Source organism: Castor canadensis, chromosome 4 (genome assembly GCF_047511655.1).
Source record: "Castor canadensis chromosome 4, mCasCan1.hap1v2, whole genome shotgun sequence".
Lineage (NCBI taxonomy): Eukaryota > Metazoa > Chordata > Mammalia > Rodentia > Castoridae > Castor > Castor canadensis.
This window is the reverse complement of record NC_133389.1, coordinates 88,770,635-88,782,909: the sequence shown is the minus strand read 5'-3', so window position 1 is coordinate 88,782,909 and position 12,275 is coordinate 88,770,635. Positions and strand designations below refer to the sequence as shown.

At 44.4% G+C, this 12,275-nt stretch overlaps 1 protein-coding gene across 1 annotated transcript in view; it reads right to left on the bottom strand.

The window, feature by feature from the left end:
• The window catches only part of Gpr39 (G protein-coupled receptor 39), a 198,050-nt gene extending 186,323 nt beyond the window's left edge, over window positions 1-11,727 (bottom strand). The window contains exon 1 of the mRNA XM_020183889.2: window positions 10,468-11,727. Coding sequence (XP_020039478.1) covers window positions 10,468-11,323 — 856 coding nt within the window. The 5' untranslated portion in view covers window positions 11,324-11,727. The remainder of the gene's footprint in view (window positions 1-10,467) is intronic.
• Window positions 11,728-12,275: the final 548 nt, after the last annotated feature.

Sequence of the window (12,275 nt, the reverse complement as noted above, 5' to 3'; positions counted from 1 at the left end):
TTAAATAGGGAAATATTAAGCTCTTTGGAATGGGGAACCAGCATTCTGACCTCTAAAATACAAAGGATATTATGCACATTTAGAGTTTTATAAATATTTTGGATGACCCACCAAATGAAACAAATATCTGTAGGAATGACTACAGCAGGGTAAAGCCAATCCAGTCAGGCTTCCTGGAGGAAGCAGGCATTCAAGAGATTGAATAATCTCAGGCCCAAGAAATAGAACAGCTAGCTTCTACAGAATTCTCCTCTACCCTCTAAAGAGCAACCTTTAATCACCAAGGCAACCCTCTTGTCACCTCTGTCAAGACAAACTTGAACTTGAAAAGCAGTGATAACCCATCAGCTGCCTTCTAAATATGGAAAATACGCAGCTGTCATTACAACGTGATATTTAATTTGTCAGAATGATAGTATATAAAAAGTAGACCAATAAATTCCCAGAAAACTGTGTTTCTGCTGAGTATATCATGTCTTCCAAAGAATTATAATGCAGAAAGCCAAATGTAATACATAAAGTCAAATGACTTCTGCTCTGCTCACACACTCTGTGTGGAGTGTTTTATTTCTAAGGTAGGGTGGATTTTTTTTCCCCTTCATTAGAAAAAGAAGATGGCTTTTTTCTATGTGTTCAGTGAACCTTGTCATTCCCTACTGGGCCTGACTTCTGTTTCTGCACGCCTTTGGTTTCACAGGCAGTCAGACAGTTAACAAGTACAATAGTAACTTAATGCTACAGCCCAGCCTCCTGATCTCTGTCTGTCAGATTCTGCTAACACCACCGTTCTCCAACTATGCAGCCACCCTTGAGATGTGCAAAGCAGTGGAATGAGATGTCTGGAAAGCCCTCTGCCTGCCAGATGGCTCTCACACACAGTAAGTGCAAACAGAAAAATTTTGTCGAGTTTCTAAATTGGCAGGAACTTTAAAGTCAGAAAATGGTGAAGTTTGTTAGCCCAAGACAGCTCTCTTATTCAGACTGGCTTTCAGCACTGTGGTTGGTTTCTCCTCCCCACTACTTTTTTCCACTGAAAATTAAATGATGAAAGATACAGTGTTCTGGAGAGAAAGCTGCCTGGAAGGAGCAAAGCTATCTAGACATTAAAGCATTTATTCAGCATCTACTAAAGAGAAAGGGCAGTCAAAGGGATGATAATTACAAGCTCAATCAAGGTCATTTTCATCTTTGATGACCAATGTATTTAAGATTCTAAAAATTCCACTGGTAGGACTCACATCTGCAAACTTTGGATTCCCAAAACACAAGTCTAAAAGTCCAGGGAACATTCCATGGTGCCCTGGAATTCACTGAACTTCCTGATCATTGAGCTCTGAGCAGGTGATCCATAGATAGCTGGTGAATCAGTGAATGGCTCGCCTCAAGGGTGCAGTTCTTGGAAGGTGAGACTTTTCAAAGTGAAGCTTCTGGAGATTGGACCTGCCTATATGTGTTTACTTGGAGGCCCTTTCATCAGAGTTCAGGAAATGTTAGTTTTCTATTATTGCATAACAAATTTTCACAAATAGTAGCTTAAAGCAGCACCTATTTATAAATTAGGAACAGTATAGCTGGATCTCTGCTCAAGGTCTCAAGTTGTAAGGCAGGCTGAGCTCTTTTCCAGAGACTCTAGAAAAATCTGCCTCTGAGCTCACTGAAGTCCTTATTTCCTTACTGGTTCTCACTTCCTAAAAGCTCCCTGTATCACTTGCCGTGTGGTTTTCTCCATCTTTAAAGCAAACAACAAGGAACTTCTCCATAGCAAATGCCTCTCAGGCTTTGATGCCTGACTTTTCCTGTCTCTGACCTCTAGACCCACATTCAAACGGTCATGTGACTTGACTAAATCCACACAGAAAACCTCCCTATTTTAAAGTCAACAAATTTGAGGCCTTAATTACTTCCGCCAAATCCCTTTCTGCAACACCTAGATTAGTATTTGATTAAATAACAGGGAGAAAATATGGGTACCGCAGGGCACATCACAGAATTGTGTCTACTATAGGGAGACAGAGGACAGGCAAGTAGAGCTGAGAGAACTTCCTGAGGATCATAATTTGGGTGGTCTCCCCTCCATTCCAGAGACAGAAGCAACTGTCAAGGGAATTAATCCATCAGCCTACAAAGAATATAATGAGTATGCAAGTCCCTGAGCTCAGCAAGTTCCAAGCATAGTCAGGAGACACCTGTGTCCCATCTGAGAAATGTCCAGGATGGCTCATTATGAATAGTAAGGTCACTGTAGGTGCCAATGGTACCAGAGGGCTTGAAGGAAGAAGTGGGGTCTGAGATTATCATTGAAGAATGTCTAGCCATTGCTCAGTAGAATAACAAGTTAGACCTACTGAGACCTAGATCTGCTCCTAGAGCTGCCTCCTAACCAGAGCCTAAGCTAGGTTGGGCAGTTCAGGCTTCTGTGCTAAGAAAGCATGAGGCACTGATTAGGAGTGCAGTCACTATCCAGCCATACAGAGATGTGGCAGAAAATACCAGGAAAACCAAGAGCCAAAGGCCATGTCTAACAGCCAGAACTTGCTGGCAGCAGCTGCTCTCCAGGACTGCATCCCAGTGAAAGGTCATCTCCTTTTCATTCTGGAAACACAAACAGCCTGTATTTTGACCAAACTTGCAATACAAAAACACTGTCACCCAGGGGCAGCACCACAGATCCAACTGTGCTGTTTTACTCCTTAAAACCCATCAGTGGCTTCTGAGAGCTAATTTCAAACCCCTTAGCTATGGCCTTGTCTGGAACTGGCTGGTCTAGCTCACCAGGCTGGGCTCAGGATACATTAAAGGCAAAGCTATAGAGTTTACAATCCTTTTCACCTTTCACAAAGCCTAACTTTCAAGATAATTGCCCAGCTAAAGAGGTCCAGGACCCCAGCCTTCACTCTCAAAACTGATGCACAACTCCTTTGCTGCAAGCAGTACCTGCCTTCTCCTCCCCTGGGACCATAAGCCACAAGGCTCAGCCATGTGGGAGGGAGAGGGCTGCAAGAGAATGCAATTTAAGGGGGAAATAAAAGTATATTAGCCTAATAGTTTCAAAATGTTCATCCATGCATTCTTCATCCATTACCCAAGTACCCCCTTGTTAACAAGTGGTGAAAGGCCTGCTAACATAGAGTTGTATCATTGTATTAACATCTGGTTAAACAGAGCTTAACAAGGACTATTAAACACTACTCTAATCACTTTCCTTTCATGGCTACTTCCGGCAGGTACCTATGGTTAAAGCAAATATTCAGGGGCTGATTAGCACAAACTGTTCATTTGCTCAAGGGAGAGAAAATTTTGTCTTCTGACATTTTAGAGGCCTCAGAAGAATAAGATCCATTTCAAAGGGAGTATCTTTGGGTTCAGACTAACTGTGACATATTTGAGGAGTGATAAACTTCCACAGGAATGTATGTCTAAGAGAGAGTAGAAGTTTGCTTCACAACTTCATCTAAAGCTTGTTCATTTATTTATTTAGCCAACAAATATTTACTGAACATCTGCTTTGTGCAGACATTATGCTAGGATGGAGCAAAATCAGATATCTCCTGCCCTCAAAGAATGAGAAGGAAGACAGACATCATCAAATGATTACTCAATTAGGTCAGGCTTGGTGGTTCAGGCTTGTCATCCCAGCTGCTCTAGGGGCAGAAATAGGAGGATTGTGGTTGGAGGCCAGTCCAGGCAAAGTTAGCATAAGACCCAATCCGAAAAAAAAAAAAAAAAAAACCTGGGGACAAGGTCCTGAGTTCAATCCCTAGTACTGCCAATAAAAAAAAAAAAAAAAACAGAAAGGGAGAGGGAGAGAGGGAGGGAGGGAGGGAAGAAGAAAGAAAGACAGAAATTTGTAACTTTGGATTGTTTCAAGTGCATTGGAGGATTAGCCAAGCTTCCCTGGGAAGATCTTGAAGGAAGACGAAGATACGAACTTGGTGAAGTTGGGGAGTTGGAACACTCATAGCATTAAGTAAGACAAGAAAGGCCATTCGGGCAGAGGAAACAACATGTGCACAGAGGCAGTGTGGTGGGGGAAGCCCAGCCCAGCCTTATCTGTTGGAAAAATTGAAAAAGAGCTAGTAGGACACTGCAAATGGGGGAGTGTTATAGACTGAATGTGTCCCACCCAAAAATCTTGGTTGAAGCCTTAGCTCCTGAAGTGACTGCATTTGGAAATAGCACTTTTAGGAAGTACTTAAGGTTAAATGAAGCCATAAAAATGAGTCCCTAATTGAATAGAACTGTGTCCTTCTAAGTAGAGGAAGAGACATGGGAGTGCACTCACACAGAGAGAAGGCCATGGGAGAGCACCATGAGATGGCAGCCATGTCAATCCAAGGAGGGAGGCCTCAGAAGAAACCAACCTTGCTGGCATTTTGACCTAGACTTCTAGCTGCTAGAACTGTGAGAAAATAAGTGTCTGTTGTCTTAAATCTCAAATGATTTGTGAATTGTTATGGCGGCCAGAAGAGACAGTCCAAGGGGAGAAAAAGAAACTCAATAAAACTGGACAAGCAGCCAACAAGGAGAGCTAATGTATTTGGTTTGTGTTTGACAAGAGAGCTGTGGGGAGTCACTGACTGGCTATAGCTGGCTGGATGTGGGGTGCCAATTAGATGCCAGTGGCTACAGTGTAAAGAATAGGCAAGAGTTGATGCAGACTCTTCCAGTGATGGCCGACAAAGAGACACTAGGCTAGAGAGCAGGCTTTCTGGAAACAAAATGGAAAAGGCACTCTGGGGGCCCAAACTTGTTGAAGGTGCTTGTAAAGAAAGGTCACCAGAGAACAGGGCCCAGGTTAGGATTAAAGGCATCCATTTACAAAAATAAACAGCAGCAACGAAGACAAACCTTCTCTCTGGTGCTTGGTAAGCATCCAAGAAGCGAGCTTGAGAGTTGATTGGCAGGGAAAATGGCAACAGGGAAAGACAATGAGAGTTGATAGGGTCGCCCAAGCCATGAGTCAGGGGACATCATCCAGGATGAGGCAGGATAGGGCTCCTAGACTCCCAACTCAATATCCTTCCTGTGTGAGGGCTTGCCTCACAAATATCTTTTATTCCACACAGCTTTAGCATTAATAAATTCAGTGCTTTGCTCAACAAAGGCCTATGCTGCCTGATTATACTTTGGTAGCCCCCATGAGGCGTGCAACTAAGACAGATGAACAGGCTTGCTAATGAATGGCATCTGGGATTCCAATATTCCCTTCCTTAGGAACGATGCATTTCTCCAACAGAGAAATGAAATCTTTGAGACAGCCTGACTATACAAATAAAGCAGCATTATTATATTTGTTTGCCAGGCTGATCACAGGACATTTGCAATTTATGACAGATATCACAAATAGAAAAATAAACATGAAATATCATTTATTACCACCGCATCTAAGAGAATAGAGATAATAATGTGAATTTCTGAGGTAAACTTTTTCCTGATATGTTCAAATATTTGAGTCAAAATACTATCTTACACTAAAAAGTCACTGATCTAATTCTGCTAATATTTCCCTGAGAGATTGGGTTGACAGAAAAAGCCTTTGCTAGGAAAATTGATGATGAAAATGGTATTGAAACACAGGTATTTGAGCTAGTCAGGAAAACAACTACTAATACATTTTTATGGCACTTTAGAAGTACTTTAAGATGGTAACTTCCATGCAATCCTTGATACGCACTAGAAAACAAGGATCAATTTTTAAGCTAATTATGGTTTTTGGTGATGGCCTGCACACTAAGTGCAAAATTTCATGTGTCAATGTAAAGGTAGCTGACAAAGCACATTGATCGAATGCCAGACCACTGACAAATGAGGGCCTATTTGAATTAGGCCAGTTAATACTAGGAGAATAGAAAATGACAAGGACAATGCCAGGATAGGTGCTTCATTGAGGATGATTTAGTAGCAAAAATTAAGGGAAGCCCTTTGGAGAAAGCCTTTTCATAATCTTGCTGAGAGAAATCAAGCACAAAGGCTATCATACAGCTCTGTCCAAAAAACTGCCTTGGGTGGGATGTGGTGGCCCATACCTGCCATCCCAGCTACTCAGCTACTTAGGAGGTAGAGACAAGAGGATAGTGGTTCAAAGCCAGCCTAAGCAAAAGTGAGTGAGATCTCACCTCAAGAAAACAACCAGGCATAGTAGTGCACGCCTTTGTTCCAGCTGCTCAGGAGGTGGAGGTAGGAGAATCACAGTCCAAAGCAGCCTAGGCAAAGTTAGTGAGAGCAAACTAACTTTGAAAAACAAATTGAAAGCAAAAGGACTGTGAAAGTGGGAAATCCAGAGTTCAATCCCCAGTACCTCCAATAAAAAGAAAAACTGTGGCCTCAAAAATCCATACTTGATTAATTCAGAATAATTGTTATAAGTAACATAGAGTTGTAATTATAACCTATATTTATAAAATACAAGATAAGTTTCTTTTCATAATTTTCACTTTAAGTCCCAATCAAACCTTTCATATGAAATTTTGGAGCCATTTTTTTCATTCCTTTTTTTTTTTTTTAACAGAATACTTAATTTCCAAATCAGTAAAAAGAAAAAATATACAATCTGAAACAAATCAAGGGGTGTGGGGTTGGGAAATATTGATCAATCTAATAATAGATAAATATCCAAATATATCAGTTTTTACAATAAACATGTTGACTAAATGCTTTGGCTAAAAAAAAAGAGAATTAAACTTAAGAGTTCTTTTCAGATCCACAGATAAAGAGAACAAAGGTCAACATCTCAGCTGGTTCTCTCTCTTACACACACACACACACACACACACACACACACACACACCATCAATCTGCACTCTAAAAACCAGAAGGAAGGAAGTGATTCTCATCTCCCCCCTACTTCTCTCTGGCCCACTCACTCGAATCTAAATGTACGGCAACCTTATTTTTAGAGCAGTCAGTGACACCAGCAACTCTCACTCCTTTTCCATCCAAATGCACAAAACGGATGATGGCTATATTCAAGATACTCTCCCATGGGTGACCCAGGTTGATGAGCAATTCCTGCCACCAGATGTAATTCCTCCTCTTTCCCTCAGATTCAGGAGGGCAAGTCAGAATGGAAAAGAGCATTCATTATTGTAGAGTCCTGAGTCTGCTATGAGGTTCCTTTAATTTTGTAACTTTACTGTTGTCAGTCCTTTTTACAAAACTATACTTGAAGTCAATCACTGCCCTACAAATCATTAGGAAGTAGCTGTAGCCAAATCCAAACACTGCATGCTCTTGAAGATACAAAATTTTATTTCTTTTAAACCACTCTGTCGTTCCAATTTGAGTGAGCAATATTCGGTGGCAAGCTACCTGTCCGTGGACCTGGATGCTTCACACATTTGGGAATCATTCCAAGGAAAAACTCAGAAAGGTAGGTCTAGGAGAGACTTGGTCAACAGGACAGCTCATTTTGTCCATCCTCATCGTCCAAGGGACAAAAAGGAACATCCACCACCTTCTCTCCAAAAGAAGTAGAATCCAGAACTGCATCCTCTGCTCTGGCATTGGACATGTATTCCTCTGGCCACATTAGCCGTGACCTTGCCAGGGAAAAGATCTAGTCTAGTACTGATGTCTCACTGAGTTGACAAGAAACAAGAAACATTTCCAAGAGTGCACTTTTGCCTTATTATCATTTCTCCTGCAAATTGCTTGAGACCGAGTAGACATCTCCTCATTTTTCTCTCTCCCAGATTTCCCAATTTGTTTTCATTATTCACCTGTCCAGTACTCAACTCAACTGAGGCCCAACAGTGCAAGATGCAGAAAGGAAAATTAAGATTTTCTACATGGGCTTCCTCATCTCAGGTAGATGTATGAATTTAATTTCCATTATGCAGAAGTTATAATTTTTAACAATGAAGGGGGAGAATCCTTAATTTTTTTTTATTGCTTCAAGAGCTCCAAAGACATCTTGTACTATATCGTCATTTACATTTCACATTAAATCCAAAATGTTTGAGATGAGCAAATATTTATTTTAATTTGATCCATCTGTTAAATGAAATTCTAAAAAGACAACTAAATCACTATATTAAATTCAGCGATTTGTAAACAATTTATATGTTCATTTGTTGTGGGTTAAAAATGCCCCAAAGCAGAAATTTTATGAAACCCACAAAGTAAATTGCATTGTATTAATCTGATGGATGCAGTCCATGATTTCTTTCTCTTCACTCCATTAATTTATTTCCTAACTTGAGTTAATTAGTGAGGTTCCTATTTTTAAAAGCTCTTTGAAATTCATTGGGAGAGAGGGACATTTGCAAATACTGCTTTGAAAACCTACTGCAGAGGAAATGGGCTAAATACAAGTGGTAAATTTCTCCAAGACATTATCACACATTGAGTACCTGATTGCCATTCAACAATCTTTGTGCTGGGAGCACAGTGGGTGATTAATACATAGTTGTTACAAGGAAGAGGGAAAGAGCTAGAAGGAAGGGATGAGCACAAACTCATTGCAGGCAATTACTAACCCAATGTGATGATCTCCAAGGTCCTATCCATCTCTAAATAAAAGTCCATAGCATTCTGATTTTATGCTACCCAATGCAGACTGACTTTAACTTGGAACACCCACTAGAGGGGAAGAACAAACATCTACTCAGAGAAATGCAAAAAAAAAAAGCACAGAGATTGGTCCAAATAGAGAGCAAAGGTAACCATAATTCCAAAGTTCGACTGAGAGATAGTTGAAGACCACTTTCTAATTCTTGTATTTCCTCTAATCCTTACTCAGGCCAATGCCCTGCACTCAAAACAATTTTTTTAAAGGCTATAAATAATGGCTAAGAGTTTAAGATAAGATACACCTCAAGAGATATGGAAGAAAGGAAAACTAGCCTTTCAACAAAGGCTCAAACTTTAAGCCATGCCATGTCTATTTCTTCCTGGGATATTTTGGGCAACAGTCAGTAGGTGACAAAGACTGGGTTGGGTTCAGTGCCCTTCCCATGTCCCCAGATGAGGTCACCTCCATGACTCCCTACTCCAGATTCCATAGAGGCTGACCTGAGAAGCAGCAAAACCAGCAGGGTAATCTTGGGAGCTCCTTCCCAGTGAAAGTCCTGCCTTATTTCATTTACCCTGCACCACACGCCTGTGAAAGTCAGGGCCACACACTCTTTGTCCTGCCCGGAAAAGCAGGTTGAGAATCTTGGATCTGCATTTGAAATTCTGATCTTAAGACTAAATTCTTCCCCCATAAAATGGAAAGATAAATTACCCACCACAGCCCCTGACACAAAGTAGGTATCCAAAATAGCAAGCTCCTTCCTCTCATTTTGCACAGACTTGGATTAAGAATAAGTGAACTGCTTGTGGACCCTTTGGGAAGCCAGAAGCAGGGCTGACCCAAGGCCCATGTGCCTCCAATACCACCCCCACCCCCACCAATCCCTGCTCTTGGAACCAGTTACTCAGGTTTTCCACACCAAAACAAACAGCACTGTGATTTACTACTTCTCTGAACACCACGCTGGATGGGAGAAGGGCAGAGGGAAGGAACATGTGTTACATCAACACCCTCTGGACTCACACTCAGACATCTACCATGCTACCTTTATTATTCTTGCTTTGTTTCTGTAAAAAGTATTTTTAAAACCCTTTGCTCACACACACTTCATGTGTCCCAGGTAAAGCCCTGACTCCCAGAGGGCAGAACAAAGTCCCTCTTCTGAAAGCTTTGGTCTCCCTGGAAACACAGTTAAATTCAGAGAAATCCAGGACTTTACTGTAAATACTTGTATCACAACAAAACTTGGGAAACAAACAGTTCTCTCTGCATGGGGATTGGGTGATTTCTGAGACTGAAGGCCAAGTTGCAAGAATCTCCAAGTCTGGAGGCTGTCCAGCCATGTCTGCTCTGGTAAGGAACAGACCCACCAGCACAGAAACCCAAGCACAATCCTGGTAAGTGCCATCTGGGAGCTTCAGTTTCTTAAGACCTGCAGGAGATCACTCTATAGGGTGATAACGTGACAGTGTGTGTCCTGGACAGCGTGGCTTCTCCAAAGGAGGAAAAAACTGGGAACAAAATCTAATCACCTGAGCAAGGTTGTCCAGGATAAAAGTGGAGTGAGGTAAGAGTGCTCCTTTTTTCTCTGCAGAACTGGTCCCAGGGGACTTTCACCTCTCCTGCATTATCTAATTTGTCCCTCATATTATTGCCTCATTTTACCCAAGACATTTTGTTACTTGCCCAAGGTCACAGAGATGATAGTCCAGACCGTCTGAGTCCTAGTCTAGTGTTCTTTTCATCACAACCCGCCCCAAATCCCCCAAAGAAGGGCCACCCAGAGACCTGGATCAGTGTCAACACCCTCACTCTGCTAGGACTCTTCAGCCCCAATGAACTTAAGTTTACACGTCTAGGACAAGACTTTATGAAGAAGATCACAGGAAGTGGTTTAGGTGCTGGTTGGGTTGGGGGGGGCTGCTCCCCGGTTCCCCTCCACCCAGACTCACTCAAGAAGATGATGGTCTGCCTCCTGGCGGTCCGGCTCTCCTCACTCTCCGACTTTCTCAGCTGCACCTGTGGCCCAGTCTTGGCCATGGTGCCCTGCTTGCTCCTCATGAGCACCTGCATCATGTTCCAGCACATGAAGGCCACGGACACCAGGACCAAGAGGTAGACAGCGAAAGCACCGAAGATGCTGGACTGGAACACGGTCCAGCGGCTGGAGAGATTGGTACAGATGGACATGTTGGAGGTCTCGGGATGCTCGTGGTGGCGGGTGCGCGAACGGTTGCAAGACAGACCCCGGTGAGTGGGCACGTTCACCAGGGGGTACTCAATACCCATGGCAAAAAGTACCGGCAATGCCACCAGGGCGGAAGTAACCCAGACGAAGGCGATCAGCAGTTTCACCTGGCAAGGTCCTGACACGGCCTTATACCTGAAGGGGTGACAGATGGCGACATAGCGCTCAAAGCTGAGCGTCAGCACATGCAGCAGTGTGGCATAGCTGCAGGCCTCGAAGAGGAAAGTGTGAAGCTTGCAGGACACGGCATAGCTGGGTGTAGTCAGGGGGTTCCAGATGATGCTGTAGAACTCCATGGGCATGCCGATGAGGAAGACCAGGATGTCCGAGCAGGCCAGACTCACCATGTGATCCGTCACCTCCTTCTGCAAGTAGCCCTTCTTCTGCAGCACCTGGGTAACCCGAATGGTGATGCTATTTCCCAGGATGCCCACCACGAAAATGACCACATACACCAAGATAAGGGTGATTTTGATCCAGGTGGCCACTTCAAACTCAGGGACATGGTTGTGATCGATGACCTTGGAGCACTCGCTGCTGGAGCCACTGGGCGAAGCCATGGCAAGGAGAGCCAGGCGCCACCAAGTTCTGAGACTTCTCAACTTCCCTTTCTCCTCCCAGCAAGGCCCAAAATTCTCAGCTGCAACTCACCGGAGTGGGCTCAGGGCATTTTCTGACTCGAGTTCGCTTGGCAAAGGTAACTTAGTATACCAGCGCTTTCGGGGACTTCCTGAAGCAGTCCAGCCTAGGAAAGGCGGAGGCGCCGGGAGGGGGGGTAGGAGGTGGATTTTGAATCGAGTCTAAGAGTGAGGCTGGAGAAGGCGGAGGAAGGAGGTGCCGATCTCCCCGCCCAGCTCAGAGCGCGACCCGCAGCCCGGGCGCTCCCGCCCCTCCCCCTTGGCGCTGGGCGCGCACTTTGCCAGGCAGCCCTCGGCTCCGGGTCCAGCTTCCTGGCACCGGCAGCCCGGCCCGCCCTCCAGGAGCACCCTCTCCAGAGCTGCAGGATGCCGGGTAGTCACGGATCAATCATTAACCACAGCAGCTACAGCTCCGCCGCCTGGCTGGGACCTAGCCCGGCGGCAGGGTCTGACTCAACACGTAGGTATTGTCCCTAGCAGACGAATGGCCCTACCTCCCCAGCCATCAACGAGTCCACCTCCAACCCAGACATTGGGGTCTGCACCAACGAGCATCTCAAGGCGATGAGGCGCCTGGGCAGCTGTAACACGCTCCAGGGCATGGAGAAGGACAGACGTCCCCTGGCCCGGCCCGCCCCGCCCCCACTCCTACAGCTGCCCTGGGCCCAGTAAGGTCAGGGGATGGCCCGTTTGGCGGTGCCTTGCCCTGGAGGAGCCAGCGAGCCCTAACCCCTTGGTGTCCTGCTTTTGGGCACTCGGGCGTTTGCAGTAAATGACTGGCATGTGTGCTGCCGGACCCCGCTGTGTGGGGAAGTAGGACCCTGCCAGGCTAGTAGGATCCCTATAAAAGTCCGAAGCCTCCTGTTCTGCGCAG